This window comes from Chelonoidis abingdonii, chromosome 1, assembly GCF_003597395.2.
Source record: "Chelonoidis abingdonii isolate Lonesome George chromosome 1, CheloAbing_2.0, whole genome shotgun sequence".
Taxonomy (NCBI): Eukaryota; Metazoa; Chordata; order Testudines; family Testudinidae; genus Chelonoidis; species Chelonoidis abingdonii.
In genome coordinates this window covers 26,089,580-26,109,377 of record NC_133769.1, presented here as the reverse complement: position 1 = coordinate 26,109,377, position 19,798 = coordinate 26,089,580, and the positions used below count along the sequence as shown (strand labels likewise).

The window sequence follows — 19,798 nt, the reverse complement described above, 5'->3', positions numbered from 1 at the left end:
CCTGCAGCCTTCAATCATAACATATGACAACCATTATGAAGATGACCTCAACAGTAGAACATTCACATGGCTGAATAAAAATGACTGGAACCTTAAATCAGTGTCCATGATAGCTAAAACCAGATTCAAGGGTGAAAGCAACATTAAGCACTTACCGGTATGGGGCCCACCTCCAGGCCTCTGGAAAGGATGGGGCCTCAGATGAAAGGGATGGGGTGTGGGGGTCGGCCTCCCCCAGCCAACCCATCTGTGCTGCCTGGCCCGTGCTGCCCAGGGCTCCAGCAGCGATTTAAAGGGCTTGGGGCTCTGGCTGCTGCCATGGTAGCAGCAGCAGCGGCTGGGAGCCCCAAGCCCTTTTAAATTGCTGGCCCCAGGGCAGCTGCCCCTTTTGCCCCCACCCCGTAGGTGGCCGGGGGAAGGGGGCAACAGGGGAAATGACATTAAAGCACTGCCACAGCAGTGCTTTAAAGAGAGTCCTTTAAGTGCTGCCGTGGTAGCGCTTTACCGTCAGCTGGTATGGGCCGGTACTGGCAGCCACTTCTTACTGGTACGCTGTTCTAGCCTGTACCGGCCTGCTTTCACCCCTGACTAGATTAAATACAACACTTATTGTGCCCACATTACTTTATGGCTGTGAAACATGAGTACTCAAAAAGCATCTGGAGCAAAAGCTGCAAACATTTGAAAGGAGCTGATTGCACCATATCCAAGGCATGACAAGACTAAATAGACTAAGAAATTATGATATCTGTAGAAGACTGAAAGTACGTTGTGTGAGTACAATCATCAAAAGTATGCCTGGATAGAGAGGACGTGTATGTTCAAGCAGGCAATCATATAACAGTATATAAAACCATCCAGGCAACACCCCAACTGGGTTAAATGTTGGCTCAAAATAGATGTGATTGAAATCTGTTTATAATCTTGGCCCTACCCATCCTTGGTGTTGGAAAAAGATGATGATAGGCATGCTGATGGTGAAGATAATCTTTATGCAAGAGTGTACAGTTTTTTGCATGCACTTGTTAGTAAATGCTCTTCTACAGTTTATCTCCTTCAATATCTGTTTTTTTAAAGCCACATGTTTTTTATTTCTGTTTTATTAAAGAGTTCAGAAAGTGCCCCAAGATATGAAAAACATCTCTGAGGTCTTTTTAGGTATCTGTGCTCTAATTCTGTGTTGATATTTGAATTATTCTTTATGCACTAGATTTTGCAGTGAAACTTATACCTATATAATGAAATTTGGTTTTTGTACACTTGTAGCATCTAGATCAATGTTATGGTAAGACTGACCTAAATCCAGTTTTCAAATGGTATCCAGATTGTCACGGATGTTATTTCACTTCAGTTTTTAATGTTGGATAGCATGGACTGTTAACGGTCTCTTTTTATTGCTTTGCATATTGCCAATGTGCTGATCTCTTTGACGATTTTTCTGTAGTTTACAAGAAGACAAAAGACTCCTGCAAAGGGAATATGAGAGAATCCCCAAGCAAGGTGTAAGTATGAAATAGACCTCACTAAAAAAAGTCATGTTGTGTGTCCTGTTGGATAGCATGTAAAATAAGAAAACTATGCAGCTGAAGATACTATTGTAAAAACTAAAATAGTAGATTTTTGTAACATCTGGAATATGTGGAAAAATCAAGAGGTGGAATTCAAAGGAAAGGCTGTGTTGTGTCATTCACTTTTGAGAACCTCAGGACAAACACTAAATATTTAACTTGTAAAGACATTTATTGATAGATGTCCTGAGAGAAACTGTTCAAATTACAATTCTAATAATTCATAGGGCAAATATTGAAGTAGTACTTCTGGAGGAATTCTACGCCACTGCGTGTTCACAGAATTAATGTCATCCACAGCTTGCTTTGCTTCCCCGCAGAAAAATGACTTCTGAGGGGAAGCAAAAGGAAGCTACAAGAGCAGTCACTCACCCCTCCCCAGCAGCCCAGAGCAGCTGGTGGAGACATAAATCAGTGCAGTGGAGGAGGGATTGTGCATATGTGCAGGGGAGATGTCACTCACTGCTGAGGGGCAGGACTGGGCATACATGCATGTGTGCAGGTGAGCAAACAACAGTGGTGTAAAGGAGACTTATTGTAAATGACACTAAAGCCTTATAAATGCTTAGGATGCTTTAGTGATTAGAACTGGTTTAAGTTTTCAGACTGAAAAATTTTCCTTTCAAAATGTGCTCCATGAACTGTTTACTTCTGACCTTTCTGGAGACTGTCAGTAGCCAATACAAATTGTGAATTTGATACCTCCCCCCTCATTTGCTCTTCAGTTGCCTATGATTGTAATACTGAGCATATGGCTGCATATATTTGTTGACTAATAACTAGAAATAAAGGATCAAACTTAGCTACATTATTATTAGACAAAGGAGGGTTGAGGATATCCTCCAGTGCTCCCCACTCTCATTCTCCATCAATTGTAGTAGGTTAAATAAATTCCCAGATTTTTGCAGAATTTTAAAATACTGTGAACATAATTTTGGTGCAGAGTAAAGTAATAACAAATTATATTTCATATCCTATCCTATAATACATATATCATTCAGAATAACTAATCTTAATCCTTTAAACTAATCTTAATCCTTTCTTACAATATTATTCCCTTTCCCAAAAATATAAAAGAGGTCTGTATATCCTGCTTGCTTTTCTGATCATCTTAATCCTCCCACTGTGCTCAGAATTTATTTTTCTTCCATTCAAACAAGACCACTGGTGTTTGTTTCATGAAATTGCCCATCATCTCATTAAAGGTCTGATTCTGCAATTCTTGCATATTTTGAGTAAAAAACACTTAATAGTTAATAACTGTAACAAAAGGTAAATAACATTCAGCATGTGAAAGACTACAAATTCAAGATCAGTATTTGGGATAGAGAGATGTACAGCTTTTTCTGGTGAAAAATCCAGATGAACATTGCAGATGGTTCCTTCTGGTTCCAGCTGGCTGACCAGGTTAAGAGCAGCGAATCTATTCACTTAGAAGTTCCTGGCACTGCAGATTATTGGAGCTTCTGGTCCTTCAGTTAAAACCAATAGTCTTCTTAGCATATGTGCAACGTGATGCGGGTGGTACATAACCAGGCTTCATCACCGAGTTTGGTCGGCTGGCTGGATCATTAGCTTCTCGGCCTGAGTCAGGTACTGATGGGGAGCATGATATAGTAACCAACAAGAGCCCGCTGAAGGATTGTAATAATTTTTACTGGAATTTTCTAGACTTTTAGTTTGCTACTTTGAATTCAGCCCAGGTTGGTAGTGGCCAAAATTTAGCATCTACTGGCTATTCAGTGGCCTTCTGAAATGAGCATTACAGTTGATGTTAAATTGACTATTGGCACAAAGCCCAAAGTCTGGACAGACATGGAAATTGAACTTCTGCTCTCACTAATACGGTTGTCCTTCCATGTCAGAGTTGAGACATGATGCTGGAGCAGTGTGGGGTAGTTAGCACTGCTGCTGCTTGTTTGAATCTGTTCTATGGGTGAATAGAGGTCTTATGGGCTATCAAGCCAAGCCTTAAAAAAGAAGTAAATTATCAGAACAATAGGAAGACCTAAGATGGTATGTATGTATATGAGAAAATATCTTTTGAGTAATATTTATTTTAAAATTTAAATTTAACTTACAACAAAATATAAAAGAAAATTTGGTGGAAATATGATTGAACCAAGGAATTTTAGGAGTTTTTGTAATCGTGAAATAGGAAAACTAAACTCATGTGAATATGGAAAAATACCAAAGTAATACACAGTCCATTCAGGCTTCTCAGTCTTTTAAAGAAAAGGTGCACTTCTCTATTGAAAATCCATAAATTATTAAACAAACAATATGATATTTTTAAACAATTGTAAGCAAGAAATGCACTTTCCCCCAAAACCAATACAAATTTGAGATACCTGATCTTTGACTTTACTTTTAAAGGAGACAGAAAAGAAAATGAAAGTGGTGAAAGACAACTGTGAAGAGCTCCGTAAAGAAACAATCCAAAGGAGAATGGAAATTAAAGCATTGAAGGAAGATGTGACATCCAAGCAAAGGCTGATGTTAAGAGAACAGAAAGAAGTAGAGGAACTTCTTGAGCAGCAGGATGACTTAAAAGTAACATGAGAATGCGTATATAAGTGTGTGTGTGTGCGTGTGCGCACTTAGGGAAACATATTGAATATTCTGAGTACTTCTGCTGTCATTCAAATATGTACTGTCATGACATAGGCATGGCATCACAAAACGCAGGATTAGTCAATAACCATGTATCATGCTGCTATACCATTCCCACAAGTAGCTATCGGGGAAATTATAGGCATAAGACTGACAACAAGTAGCTTTCATAATGGTTAGAACTCTTAGGCTAATTTCAGGTATATAGATATTAATGGAAAAGACAGAACACAGTATTCTGTGAATTATAATTAGAGCAGGTCAGGAATTTTCAGTCAGTCTTTTTTGATAGAAAATGTAGTTTCTGCAAAATTTTCTACAAGACATTTTCAATTCTGCTGAAACTTTTTGATTTTTCCATCAGGAAAATATGAAAATTAAATCAGTAACTTTCAATAAACACACGTGCGCGTGCTTGAGACCTAAGATAGGTAAAATTCAGAAGACGTGGATCGGTGAAAAGTTTGAGGTCAGATATTTCATGAACTAGGATGGCTGGAAATAGCTTAATAGCATTGGAAAAGCAGGGCTTCCAGTCTTTCAGAAGGATACACAGCACTTCCTTCGAGACATGTCAGATCTTGAAATATTGGACCTTAACAATGTGAAATTTTTATGTATAGAAAAGGTATTTTAGGTCATTTTAGAGTGTTTTGTGGCTTTCTCTGAGCTCTGCAGCTGTGCTGGGACCTTGGTAAGCACAGATTTGCCCTAAGAATTGGAGCTAGATTTTCTGGTGCTCCTTGTCACAGAAAATCTAGGCCTATATATTTATAGCATATGTACATTGTTTGTGAATTTTGCTAATATAATTTTGCATATCATTGCACTAGTCAGTAATAGCAGCTGTGTTCTTTTTTGGGACAAACTCATGTTATTGAAAAACATACATTTCGGTTCTGAGTCATATTAGTAGTTCAAAGAAAATGTTAGTTTTCTGAAATTATGTGAAATTTAGAGCTTGTTGGTCTAACATTTTTGTTTTATTACTAGGATGAGCTAGTTCGCCTTCATGCTATTCCTGTCCAGCTTGGAAAAGAAATGGACAAGATAAAACGCAAAACATTGTATGTTTTTAAATGTACCTAACTCAAATATTTTCATTTTATTTTTATTATTTGTTTTCTCAGTAATATCTCAGTATATAGACAATTAACAAAGTTTAAGTTCTTGATACAAAATTCTGATCAATACAGATACAGTGTATCCATAATCTACTTAATGAGCAATATCCATGAAACTGAATCAAAAGATATAGCATCGGCAGGGAAACATATTTCAGACTTAAAAACAACAAACCATTAAAACATCTATTGATATTGCATATTAAGATAGTTGATATCAGATACTACACAGATCTTACCTGATATCCCACAGATTTAAGTTGATGGTATAATCTGGCACCTAGCACTTTTAAGCACACGCCAGTCCTCAGCTGCTGAATATTAGCATAGGACCATTGGCTACAATAGAATTACATCAGTTTTCACCAGCTGAGGATCATGTTGTGAAATTACCTAGCATCCAGATTTTCTGGGAGCAAGTATTTAGTTACAGTGCTCTGATCCAAGTCTTCCTATACAAATTATTTGGTTTAATGCTTTAAATCGATTAGATAATATCCACTCATCATCTGTTATGTTTTCCTCCTGATTCCTTACAGACTTCTTTCTGCAGCCAATGGCAGGTTTCTCTGTTTCTACATTGGCTAATTGGTACAGTAAAGAATGAGATATACTGGTCAAGGAAAAGCATACTTGTGTGAAATGCAGCCAATTGCAATTTGGCTACCTTTTCTTAAAACACCTAGTGGCCAAATTGCTGTCCTAAGTGAGCTTTCTTTGCACCTTATTAACCTGTTATATTACAAGGAAGTTTATTCTATCTCCTGACTGCATTCTCTACCATTAATTATTTTTCTGATATTACATTTTTGTAAATAATTCCTTGCCTCTGCTCAATTATTTAATTAAAAAAACTATACATCCCTTTTCTTTTTCTTTCTTCTTTACCTATTTTTGTGTGTCCAGTTATCTCATTTCTTTGAAGAAAAGCTGATTTCACATGCATATTGCTAAGCTGTACTGTGGCAGAGCTATTGATTTGGGAATGACTTACTGCAAAAATACACATTTGAGCCTAAACTCTAACTTGTGCTGTACTAGTGCTCAAGTGAAAGAAGAGAGTGGATAGAGCCCAAAAGGGAGAAGTGCCTACTGTAACAAGTCCTCAGGAGCATGTGATCTAAGTCAATCCTCCAGTCACTTGGCATGCTGTCACCAACAAGCATTAGCTAAGAATACATTATGCCCTAGTTCAGAGGGGCAGCAAAATGTGCTTCAGAATACTATCTGCATAGCCATAAGTACTCCTGTCAGGCCATCAGAACAGTTGTAGCAGAAGAGATGCTGAGCAATAGTTCTGCCTCTGCTCACTACAGCAGGAATGACAGCATTTGGGCTTTGGTCTATATTTCTAGAGCTGGATCCATTTTTACAGATGTGATATTACACTGTTTTAAAATGTGTTCTCAGAGATGCAGAGAAGAAGAAAAAAATTCTCGTTGACCATGTTCAGGAGTTAAATGATGCCCTTAAAAAAATGGAAAAAAAGAGTGAAGAAGTATTGGAAGAAAAGGAAGATGTAATGAAGGAATTGGATGGAAAACGAGCTTTGCTTGAAAGCAAAGAGCGAGAATTCAACCATTTGACAAAGTTACTAGAAATGAGCAAAGAGAATGAAGCAACAGCCTTGGCAGACAGGTTAGAATAGAAGGCATGAGCCAGTACTTAGAAATGGTATGAGTGAGCACTCATCTATTCTAAATGAATTATTCTTTTCTTGGTTATTGCTTTAAATAGTTTTATTATTGACTTCATAAAATCACACTATTTAACATTAGCCTAATTTCAACATGGATTTATATAATTTCTGTTTATTGAGTTACGTTGGTGATCAAAACCTGATGTTATCATACAAGGGAGAAGTACAGTAAGGGTCTGATCAAAAGCACACTGAACTGCATGGGGCAGCTCATTGATTCAGTGGACATTGGATCAGGCTCTAAATGAGAATCCACAAAACTGAGGCTGATGACTCAATCTTCCACTGTGCCTGAGCAAAGATTGGTGTCAGAGGAGAAGGGTGCTGACAAAGGCCCGCTTGTGGCTCCCTGATTCTTCTGTGTCCTCCAGCAAAGAACTGGGTAAAGCAGAGCCTTGCTCTGCCACACCTCCTCTCCTCAATTCACCTCTACTGACATGATCACCACCTGACTCACCTCCTCCTGACCACTGACATTCTCCCTCCTCACTTACACTGGGCAGCACAGCTTTGGTGGAAGAGGCGGCAACACCAGGTGGTAAAACTGGCATGGGAGTAGGGGGGCAGAGCCACCTCTACCAGCTTTACAACAGTCAGAGATTCCCAGTATCACCAAAGAGAAGAGTTCAATTCATGCCTCCCCTAATCATGATGTTACTTAAAAATAGTACATTTGGGATTTTTTTTAATTTGCTTTCTGGTTTCTGACCCATTAAGGTTCATGCTGATCATGCTTTCAAGCATTTCTTTGGAACCAGGAGGGCTAGCAACCTACTTACTGTTTTTAAGTGAATGCTGAGATTCTCATATAATCACTGGACTCTGAGAGCTGTGACTTGAAGAAGAACACCAAAAATCATGAGAACTGTAATAATATCATGAGAGCTGGGAACAATGGATTTTCCCTACACAGGGAGAATTCCCTAGGGGATTTCTTCGAGTGATTTAAATGAGTAAGCAATGCAAAGTGAATTTAGCAGATGAGAGAACCTAGCCTAGGGATTTTCAAAGGAACATAAGGGTGCTGGGCACCCACATCCCATTGAAATCCAACTGGATTTGGGCAGCCAGCTCCTTTAGACTCCCTTATAAATCCCAGCCTCTCCACATCTGGTAACTAATATAATCTACTATAATGCTTCAAATCTCAGATCTTGGAGTTATTATGCCTGACTCTAGCCAGCTTCAAGTTTCTCCTGTATTTGTGGGGAAGGATATATACCTGTAATAATAGCCTTACCTTTAGCAGTAATCCTTCTGCCCTTTCTGTTTGTGTCTCGCATTAAAGAAAGTTGGAGGAACTAATAAATGGAAATTTACAAATGAACAAAATTTAGACTTCCTTAGATAATAAAAATACATTTTAATTCTCACTTTAAGAAATAGAAATAATTTCTCTGTTATACTATGAGTAATTTTTTAGCATTGTTGAAACAAAGCATGAAACAATGCATGGGAGTGTTGCCATTGGCTTCAATGGAGTCAGGATTTCACCCATTATGTTTTAGGAGAATGGCCATTAATTTGTGACAGGACAGTGTTTTCTATTTTATTTTGCTGCTCAGCTGCCATAATGCTTTTCCAAACTCAATGTAAAGTCGTCATGTTTGTTTGCATACATCTATTGGATAGGTTTTCTCTTTCTGAAATATTCTATATATCTATGTAGGGCTGTTCTGGAAATTGGTTTACGTAACAGTCTCTTGGAGAAGCAAAAGCAGCATGATAATCTGATTTATAAACAAAGAGAGAAAGATAGAGATTTGAGAAATTTAAAAAAGATGGAGATGCAATTGAAAATCGCTTATGATTCCTTGGAACAAATTAAATTACTGCATGAGAGGCTCACATTAGAGGTCTGTATGCAAAACACTGATGACAAGAATTAAAAATATCGCTATAGAAAATCAAATTAAGAAATACTTTTTAAATGGTTGCACAGAAATAAAAATAAGACAACATTTTAAATTTCTATGTACAGAATACAGTGTGGCTAACATTTTTATTCAGAGTGCTTGCTTTTATAGCTCTCATAAGTACTACATCTGTTTGGCTGCATCTGTGTATGTGAGTATTTGTTATCTGCAAGGCACCCACAACATGCAAGGCACTTTATAGCCATGAAACAAATATAGTCCCTTTACCTGGAGGACCTTGCTAACTAGATAGACAACATACAAATACAATACAGGGAAAGGTTAAGGAGCAACGTGAAGCAGTGTGAACAAACAACAGACTATTACACACATTTGGTAGTTCCACCATTTTATTGTAATCTTCACTGAGGAGTGTCTAGGCTGTTTGAAGAGGTGGATTTTAGGAGGATGAAGGCCTAGAAAATTGAGTCAAGGGTTTAAAGGCATGTCACCTGTGAGGTGCTATAGTATTGTTATCCCCACTTATGAGAGGGCAAAATAACTGAGTGGTTTGCTCAAGACCACAGAAGAAATTAGTGACAGACATGACTAGAACCCAGGATTACATGGCTCCCAGTTCTTTACTTAAATCACTAAAGCACACTTCCTGTTATATTGTGCAGGTTTCTTGTATTTTACAGTAAATCAGATTCTTTCTTTCTTTGTTTTAACCTGATTCCAGGGGATTGGTACCATCTGATGTTTGGTATTACAAATAAAGTACTCTCCTCTATGTTTCCTTCATTCCCATTCCAATTACATGTCTGTTTATTTCCACCCTCTTTCCTGCATTTCCCCAATCCACGGTCCACATGTCTTTCTTTGTCTTCTTTTCACACTCATGCCTTCTGTCACTCTGCCCCTTATAATAAGAACAGTTAAATTCGCGTTGTCTACCAAGCACCTCCTTCTCCTCCTCCAAATCCTTCCTTAACGAATTCCACTGTTCCCAGGAATCCTTCTGATTCTCTCCTCACTCGTTGTTCCCCAACCCTCCATTTCCTGAACTGTTGTTCCGTGCCTTGTGTTGGCTTTGTTTTTCTAGTCTGTTGAAGATTGTAAACCCGTCTTTCAAAATTCTAATTCCCCCTTGGCAAGTAATTGTTTTTGACAGGATAGTAAAATATCATCTTAGTAAAAGGCTAGTGAGCAGATATGCCAGGCCTGGTACAATTTCATTACAATTTTGCATGGCTATTGTAAGCTCTTTGGGGCAGAAAATTTTTACTATATGTTTACAAAGCGCTGTTTAAATTTATAAAGCTGTAACTAAGTAATTTTACTTCCTCTATCCCACTCACCATTGCAAAAACAAAAAGGAATTTCCTGCTGATTTCACCTCACTGCTTATTACTCAACCCGTGACACAATCCAAGTGGGAAAAAAATGCAAGAAAAGTTGTTGTGTCTTGCATAATCCTTGATTGGAAAACAACAAGTTTTAGACTCAGCTTATTTGAAATATTGCTTAATGGGCTGATGAGTCTCCCTCCAGTGATGATAAAGGCATTAACCAGCTGCCTCTTAGTAAGTCCAAGGAAAGGGACCTCTTCTGTGTTGCTGTAGACAAATTTTTCTGAAGAAAGACCTATAACTGGCCACTATGGTTCAATGTCAAACTCAAACTGACAAAAATCAGGGACATTCAGAGTTAAAATTCACCATATCCAGTGAGATCCTCACCCCTGCTCCTTCCCGTTTGTGTCAGGTAACAAGGCTCAAGCAGCATAAAGGTGCTCTAAAAGTTCAGTTGCAGTGGAATTCAGCCATAAGGATGCCTCCCATGGCCCCTCTTTCAAGCTCTAGCATAGAGAGTGTTGCTGAGATTCTGGACTGCATGCCAGTCCCAAGAGACAGCTGTAATTTTGACAGGCCCTGAAAGCTGTCTCAGTTTCTCCAGCCCACAGAACAGCCCACAGAACAGTTCAGGATCAGGAGTGCACAATATTGCTAACCTCAAGAGATCAAAAAGTATGAGTAAGATTCTCTCAACAGCTCAAAAATCCTGTCAGCTCCCCAAAACCATCAAATCATGTGACTCTGGGCAAGTCACTTTGGTCAAATTTTGAAAAGTGGCATCTGATTGTGTGTCTGTTTTTGGGTATCCAACTTGAGACACCTTGAGCCTGATTTTTCAGCTCCCTTTGAATTGAATTGGAATTGTGGCTGCTCAACAAATCTCTGTCAGACCAAAGTTGTCTCAGATTGGGCATCTGAAAACTAAGGATTCCAAAATCAGATGCCACATTTGAAAATGTTGGCCTTCATTTTACTGTGTTTTAATTTTCCCGTCCATAAAATGGTGATAATATCCACCTTTGTAATACTATTTAAGAATCACAAATGAAGAGTGCTGTGTAAGTGCAAAATAATATTTGTTATTATCTATGTTAGTGTATAGAATTTTGTATCTTAATATCTGGCTGTACTTTGAAAATGACATCTTGGAGTTCAGTATTTATTTTGGCTATGTGACTTCCAGATCCAGTGTTCTCAGTTTGCAAGTGAAAAAAATACTATTTCTAACTGCCAGCATTGCAAACTCAACACAAGCTGTCCCTCTCACATACTACTACTAGCAGAAGTTCTTCAAGACACATTAGTTCCTCTGTTGCACCAGTGTTATCCCATTGGTTCCAAACTATATCCCAGTGAAATTTTGCAATACAAATGTTTTTAATGGAATTACACAGAAATTTAAGTTCCAAATAAATTATATCCAATCAGTCTAGGCTTTGTTATAATATTTGACTCACTAAACAATTCTGATGATGATGAACAAGATGGAGTATATATGGCTCATTCTATTATTTGTTTTGCTTCTTCAAGGCTAACAGGAGTAAAAAGCCCTAACATTGCATTAAAATCACTAAAAGCAGCAGGTATGCCTTTCAGTATACACAAGGGTTAAATACTGACCCCATTAAGTCAATGGCAAAATTCCCATTGTCTTCAGTGGGGACAGGATTTCACTCAAAAAGCTATCTATGAAGCTAGAAGGTGATATTTTTACAGTCACTTATCAGAATAAAACTATGCTTTATGCTGCAGTAAAACCCTGACTCTCAGGAATGGCAGTACTGACCCAGGTATGTTGTTGTGAAGTTTGAAAATTTGAGAAAATTACTTTTAATGCTATTTATTATTTGTATTACCATAGTGTCGAGGAGCCATGGCGATGGATCAGGACCCCATTGTGCTAGGCATTGTCCAAAGACAGAACTAAAAGATGGTCCCTGTCCCAAAGAGCTTACAATTTAATAAGCTACTTGAAAGATATTATCTATGTTTATGCCTTTTCATATCCTTCTCTCACATCATTTGCTTGCTTGATTTGTCTTTGTAGGTAGATGCTATCCCTAAAGATGATGGGACATTGGTGGAAAGAAGAAGAGAACTTCAAAAAGAAGTTGAAATGAATAAGAGAAATCTGGCCCAGGAGGTGAACAGCTCTCCTTCCTTATATTTCTTACTACAGCAACTAGCTTTCAAACTAGACGATAAAAGCGCTGTTTGCAGAAAATTTGCCAAGTGTTTCTAGTTGTACGTGTCCAGTGAGATAATGTGCAATGGAAATGGAATCTGTTTTATTTTAAAACACTTTCAAGGTATTTGTTGTTTTTTTTAAAACATATTTTGCTCTCACTACAATTGGTCACCTATTGGAAGTATGAGAGAGAAATATGCTTCCTAATTAAAATGTTCTCTCCATTATAGGGTCCCATCTACACTACAGCTGGAACTGCGGTGGGTGTAATTGGGTTTGGATATGGCAGCGAGACCTTATTAAAGCAAACAGTTCAGCATGTCCACAATATAGATTTTTCCCCCTCCACAGTCATGTAAATTGTGTGTGCTTACCACCAACTGCCACACTGTCAACAGTATTAGTGCATTCTGGGAAAATCTAGGTGGCTGTTTTATAATTCCTCAGTTGCTGGTTCAGTCTGAAAGTATTGGTGTGTTAAGCACTATGATGATGAGCTCACTAGAAGTGAGAGATGGTGTTTTTCAGATAGAGATCTCACTATGCCCTTCTCTTGTCCACATAGGATTCTTTCTTTTTACGCCAGTCCCAGAATTCATTAGCATCACTGCTTATTATGGGCATTTTAAGATCAGACAAGCTTGGTTGTTCAAGCTACTGTATGTTCTGGCTTCCTTATTTTCATGTTCAGTAATCTAATGGTGGATACAGGGCTGGCTTTAGGCCTATTCCACCAATTCCCCCGAACTGGGTCTCACGCCTAAGAGGGCCCCGCACCCAATGAGAATCCCTTCCCTGGCTAGAGGTGGCTTTTTAATTTTTACTCACCTGGCGGCTCTCCAGGTCTTCAGCAGCACTTCGGCGGCAGGTCCTTCGCTCGCTCCAGGTCTTCAACAGTACTTTGGCGGTGGGTCCTTCAGTGCCACTGAAGACCTGGAGCGAGTGAAGGACCTGCCGCCGAAGTGCCACCGAAGACTTGGAGCACCGCCCGGTGAGTACAAGTCCCATGTGTTTTTTTACATGTGGGTTTTTTTTCAGTCATCCCTGCCGGGGCCCCATCGAAACTGTTCGAATAGGGCCCTGCACTTCCTAAAGCTGGCCCTGGGTGGATAGGCCAGTAATGTTGCACTGTGGCAGAACATTTTGCTGTATTATTGTAGGGCTTCATGTTGAGGTTCTGCTAGTAGTAATTTTTTTTTAACACCCATGTAAACCAAAACTCTTTCATGGACTTTGAATATATAAGCAAAAAGAGCATCTCAGATTTTGGGCCCATCAGCGCTGATATTATAGTTCATAAATAATTAATATTAAAGTGAAGTTTGGTTTTACTTTAGAAAATGACAACAGATGTTGAGGCCCATATGTTAGAACAATGTATTGCTGAAGAAGATCAGCTTTTTAAGGAGCAGGAACGCTGCAGAGATGAGTTAGCCAGTCTTGCACGCCTAACTCAGGTCAAGGCTGATGAGAGGGAACAGAAATCTAAGGACTTCTTAAAAGCACAGGTAAAAACTCCTGGTTCATCTCACTGGAAAACTGTTCTTGAGTATATTAGATTACATTTCTTATCAATAAAATAATCACCAAGCATAATCTCCTGCTTCCACATCCCTTGAGAATTCTGTCATAACATAAGGTTTATATCATGACATTATGTTGTTTTATTGTCACTTTATGATACAATGTAATAACAGTACATCAAAATGTCATCATGTCACAGTGCAATGTGATGCCACCTAATTTCAGGTGTCACAAATGGCCTTCAAAACAAGAACAAGTTATAAAATAATGGGACAGAATCTAGATACCTCAGTCTAGAAAATCAGATCACAGAAGTTGCATATCATATTCCACAAAGATACTAGTATCCAAAGAAGACTAGGATCGTCCCTCATTCCAAAAACAGGGGACAGTCCAATTTTTCCTGACATATTGTAGAATGTAATTCCTGATGTTACTTCTGGTATAAAAGAGCAAACTAGAACAGAGCATAAGAACAGTCATACTGGGTCAGACCAATGGTCCATCTAGCCCAGTATCCTTTCTTCCAATAGTGGTAAATGCCAGGTGCTTCAGAAGGAATGAACAGAACAGATAATCATCAAGTGATCCATTCCACATCGCCCCCATTCCCAGCTTCTGGCAAAGTGAGGCTTCAGACACTTCAGAGCATGGTTTTGAATTCCTGCCCATCCTGGCTCATAGCCGATGATGGACCTATCCTCCTTGAACTTATCTAGTTCTTTTTTGAACCCTGTGGTAGCGGCGGCAGCGGTTGGGAGCCCAGGGCCCTTTGAAATCGCCCGGATGGGTCACAGGGCTCCTAAGTGTGTGTGAGGTAGACCACTCCAGGCCCTGCACTTTGCAAGGCCCCGCAGGCTGGCGCGATTGGCCGGCGCGGTCGGTCCCAGAAATGATGGGTCGGTCCTGGAAGTGACAGATTCGTCACTTCTGCCCCGGCCCCATACCGCCCTAGGGATGGCCCTGGGCCTGGAATTGCTGTCAACGGGCCTGCACCCCACAAACAATACCCGGAGTCCCACACTACATCCAGCCAGTCCACCCAACTCCCATCTCGTCATGGACAAGGAAGAAAAGAAAGGCCTTGCAGTGCACCTTAAAAGTTAATAAACTTGGGCGATTATAGTACTGGAAGTAACTAAGTTCAGAAGGCCCAGAGCTCTAATGAAGAACCTGGAAATGTACCATTCCAAGCAATTGTCCATGATTGTTTGAAAGCCAGGAAAGAGTAGGGACCAATACAAACCCAGAGTAAAGAAGCTTTTCTGTCAGGGGAAGCTAGAGAAGTGCAATTTACTTCCTGCCAGGAGTCCAGGACTCAACTTCAGACATGTCCTTACCAGACAATCACATCATAAAGGAAATGATAGGCTGGGGAATGGAAGCAGAAGGCCTCAAGACAGAAGAGTTGTGAACTGGTTGCCCTGGCCAATTCTTGTGAGAAATGGAAGAGAGAGCAATAGACTTTCTTTCTCCACCTCCTTCCTATAGTTCTTTTTTGTGCTGTCTTCATTGCTGCTTTGCTATCTCTTATTTCTCATCCTTTTTCTGAAAAGACGATGAAGGAAATTTAGGTGCCAAGATGCTTTAGAAAATCCTATTGGGTGCCTATCTGCATCTTCAAGTGGCTAACTACCTTTAAGAATGTGTCCCAAGATGACTTCAAGGAAAAGAGAGAATACTGAGAGATGAAAGTGACTCCATGCTCAGACAAATAAAGGCAAAAAGATTGAGAGATGTAGGGCACTAAATAGCTAAAGAATACAGAGCTCTTTTGCCTCCTTGCTTCCTCACAGGCAGACCTGTAATGATGCAGTATCAGGAATCCTATAGAAATGGGAATTAAAGACCTAATTGGGGTAAGATCGAATGGGGCATGTTCATTCCTAGTACAACCCTACTGACCTCAATGAAAGGATTCATTTTGTCCAGTGATTTACATATTCTCATTATTAACCAATCCTGCAAGGTATTCAGCTTCCCCTGAAAGGTGTTGTGTACCATCAACTCTCATTGAAGCTAGTAGAAATAGAGGATATTCAGCATCTCTTAGGTGTCAATCAACACTTTGCAAGCTGTAAGCTTTCTCAAAGAAAGCCTGATACATTTTAAGATGCAGCAGCAAACTGTTATCTCAACTGCAGTAATAATAGTTAATGTTGTTGAATGATGTTATGTAAGTCAACAGTGTTTCCTGAAATTGTTAGCAATCTTTGAAAGGAAGGTTATTTTTGTCCTTCACGATTACTCTTCCACTAATAATCAAACGACTAAAAGACATCTCTGATTTTACTGTAGTTAGAACAAAATATGAGTCTTTAGAATAATTTTCCTTACTGCTTCCTTCATACCTATGAAAATTAAGTTTTTGTAACAGTCCTGTGCCATTTAAGATGATATAAACAAGTTTCTTCAATGCAACTTCATATTTGGAATTTCTTTGTAGACCCTGAACTATCAAAAATGTTTAATGCTATTTATGTTTCAGATAAGGCTCCACAACATTATTAAAGAGATAAAAACAAAGGAACTTGAAATAAGGGAATATAAGAAGAACAAGAAAGAAATCCAAAGGCAGTAAGAGAATTATAACAATACATTAGATGAAATAACACTTTTTCTAAAGCAATAACCCATTTAAATGATTTATGTATAAGCATTATAATAACCATTTCCTTAAATACTTGCATTTTTCCAGACTCAAAGGATTTGCTAAAATGTATGACATTATTCGAAATGAGAGAAACAAATGTGTAAACCTGGTGCACACTGCTCGCCAGAAAACAACTGAAATTAACGAGAAGGTAAAAATGCTAGAGAATGAGATGGAAATTTTAAGGAGCAATGTTATAATTAAAGAAAGGTGAGTGGCAAAATAAATAATGCCTTTGAATAACAGTCCTGAATTCCTTCAACCTCTGAAGGCTTAGGATATCATTATTTATCAATGGATGATGTTGTAAAGTGGGACTTGTTCATTATGAGGCAAAACTTGGCCCATTCTCCTCAGTCACAGGGATCCCCAGATGCTGGTGTGATTCCATTGTGTGTGGGCAGGAGGCAGGATCTCAAGAGCCCATTCAGGGAGTCTACACTCACTGAGAACTGTGGAACTCTTCTTGTATTTGCAGCTCTATACAGCTGGGTTTGAGAGCCAAGCAGGTCAGGAGAGGAGTGGAATAAGGACATTGGATCTGCCTCCGTACATAATCAATGGCCCTTGCACTCCACAGAGCCAGAGCTACTGTTGCTTTAATAACTGCACAGGGGTTCCACCCCCTGGGAACAAGATTCGTTCTTACATGGACCTGCCTGGTGCCAGGCTTATTTACTTGGTCTTTGCATGGGAAACAGAATTTAACACCATACTGTCATTGGCCTCTGCAGTCTACGCAGTTTAGGGAACGAATGTATTGAATGTGTCCACCAAGCAAATAGTTCATCCACAAAATATTTAATACTTTGTACATCTGTAACAGCATCTACCTCAATTTTCTTTACAAATATTTAAATAAATCTCATAGCACGTTGTGAAGCAGAGAAGTCTTATTATCCCTACTTTGATGAGGGGAAACTAAGGCAGAGAGGCTTAGTGACATCCTATGTCACAGAGCTACTCAATGGCAAAGTGAAGAATAGAATCCAGGAGACCTAACCATGAGATCACACTTCCTCCTGTAAAGCCTCTTGTGTCTGTTAAGATTAATTTCTTTATAGCAGAAATAAATAGGTATTTCAACTAGCAGTGATACTGACTCTAAATGGAGTAAACTAAATCTTATTAGCAATTTAGGAGAATGGACCATGTGGCAACTGAAATCCACCTTATCAGTGAGGGAGCATCATCCAGTGGTTAGAGAATACGGATCTCTAGGAAGTATGAGTTCTAGTTTTTATTCTCACTCTGCCTCTGATTCACTATTTGATCTTACTTTAGCCACTCAACCTCTCTTTACATTAGTTTATTCATCTATAAAGTGGAGGTGTTAATACTTTTCTCCCTCATGAGAGTGAGATGAGGAATGATTAATGTTTGTAAAACGTAGAGATCTTTGAAATAAAGGCACTAGAACAGTGCAAGATATCATTTCAGTATTATTATTTAAATAGAGATAGAGATAGACTTTATGTATATTTAGAAAATTTTGCATGTGTTATTCCTATGACTTTGTCTCCTGTGGCACCCTAGGAGGCAGAGAATAGTGTGGCAAGGCACCTTCTCGGTCTCACCAGCCTTTGCTGCTTTTAGCCTTGGTGAGACAGGCTGAGGTAAAACAGTCCCTCTTGGTTTCACAGTGGAAGTCCATTCCTTCTTTCCACCAGTCTATTTAGCTTGTTTTTCTCCTTTATGGGAAGAAATGCAGCCTCTCCTGCGGGTGAGGCTCACTACTCCTAACCTACTGGCAGCAGGATTCCTTCCCTCTCTCCCCTTCTCCCAACAGGGGAGGGTTTAAAAAGGTCTTAGCTGGAATCAGCTGATCCTAATTGACCTCAGGTAATTCCCTCTCAGCTGATCCTAATTGACTCTGTGGTAACCCCTTCCCAGCTGAACCTGATTGACCTGTAGTTACCCCTCCTCAGTTGATAGGGAGGAGGGCCTTTTAAGCTTCTGGGACTATTTTCTACCCCTCCCCCCCTTGCTGCTGTGTGTCCTGAGTTTATCACACTAGCCATAGTGCATAGCCCTTCTCTGTACGTGACACACCTCTTATTCTGAGGGGCTGGGGATGAAAGAATTGTAGAGACCTTATCCAGTTCCATACAGAGATGGGAGGCACTCTGCATAAAGGGCATTATCAGAGGGTTATTTCCACTCCTTTTAATGCTTCTGTGTACTGCCAGAGAGGTGTAAAGGGCTTTAGTAAAACTGAGGATAAAGGTCAAGTTCTGTTACATTAAGTGAATTGAAATTACAAAAACCTTTCCCTTTTCTCTGTCACTTTTATTAAAGAAAACTGCAGAAAAACCTTCTGAAGCATTCAAATAATATTGCAATTAAAGACAGCATCCAAAGTGATGTCTGCAAAGTTATTGCAACTCTGCAAGAGATGAAGGAAAAGAGAGAGCAACAGTTACTGGATGTCGACAGACTCACCAATATGCTCACCCACATTGAAGAGGAAATGGTGCAGCTACGCAAAAAATATGAAAGGGCTGTTTTGCGTCGAAATGAGAGGTAAGAAAAAGGGTAATTTGACACCTAAAACACCTTGTGTCACTTCCACGACATTTCACTTATTTTAAATGGTAAACAGCATTTGATGAAAGACACCATTTATTCATAGGATCCATCTGCAGTTTATTGTTATAGATAGGGTTGCCGATTTTCTACTCATACAAAACCAAACACCCATGCCCCGCCCCTTCTCCAGGGCCCCACCACACTCCATCCCCCCTCCCTCCGTAACTCACTGTCCCCCACCCTCATTCACTTACTCATTTTCACCAGGTTGGGGAGGGTCCCTTTTCGACCAGGTGTTTCGGCCGAAGATACTGTTGTATGTTGCCTATAAATATAAACTGGCCATAGTTTTATGTTTTATGTTTAAATTTTTAAATTAAAAATAGTCCTGGAACAGGCCTACCATTAGCCAAAGTTACTTTTGTTTGTTTCCTTGTATCAATAATATATTTAAAAGGAGGAAACCTTCTAACCAGGAACACTAGATAACTGGAATTTGGCCTCACTAGAATGGCAATATCTGCATTGCGGGTGAAAAACTTGTGCATTACATTATACAGTTCTTTGGCATTTCTTCATTGGTTACATTGTACAACCCACAGAATAATATCTATAATAACAACTGTATTGGCTGTTGCATCCCCTGAGAGCTTAATATCATCCCACCCTGTTTGTTTATAAGTGCA

General features: G+C 39.3%; 1 protein-coding gene across 4 annotated transcripts in view; it reads left to right on the top strand.

Moving 5' to 3' along the window:
- Positions 1-19,798, top strand: part of CCDC146 (coiled-coil domain containing 146) — a 121,454-nt gene that overhangs the window by 88,075 nt on the left and 13,581 nt on the right. For all 4 annotated transcript variants that reach the window (XM_032778855.2, XM_032778858.2, XM_075064562.1 and 1 more), the window contains 10 exons: positions 1,445-1,502; positions 3,945-4,121; positions 5,175-5,248; positions 6,716-6,943; positions 8,674-8,860; positions 12,266-12,361; positions 13,744-13,914; positions 16,419-16,507; positions 16,629-16,793; positions 18,882-19,106. In XM_032778855.2, coding sequence (XP_032634746.1) covers positions 1,445-1,502; positions 3,945-4,121; positions 5,175-5,248; positions 6,716-6,943; positions 8,674-8,860; positions 12,266-12,361; positions 13,744-13,914; positions 16,419-16,507; positions 16,629-16,793; positions 18,882-19,106 — 1,470 coding nt within the window. The remainder of the gene's footprint in view (positions 1-1,444; positions 1,503-3,944; positions 4,122-5,174; positions 5,249-6,715; positions 6,944-8,673; positions 8,861-12,265; positions 12,362-13,743; positions 13,915-16,418; positions 16,508-16,628; positions 16,794-18,881; positions 19,107-19,798) is intronic.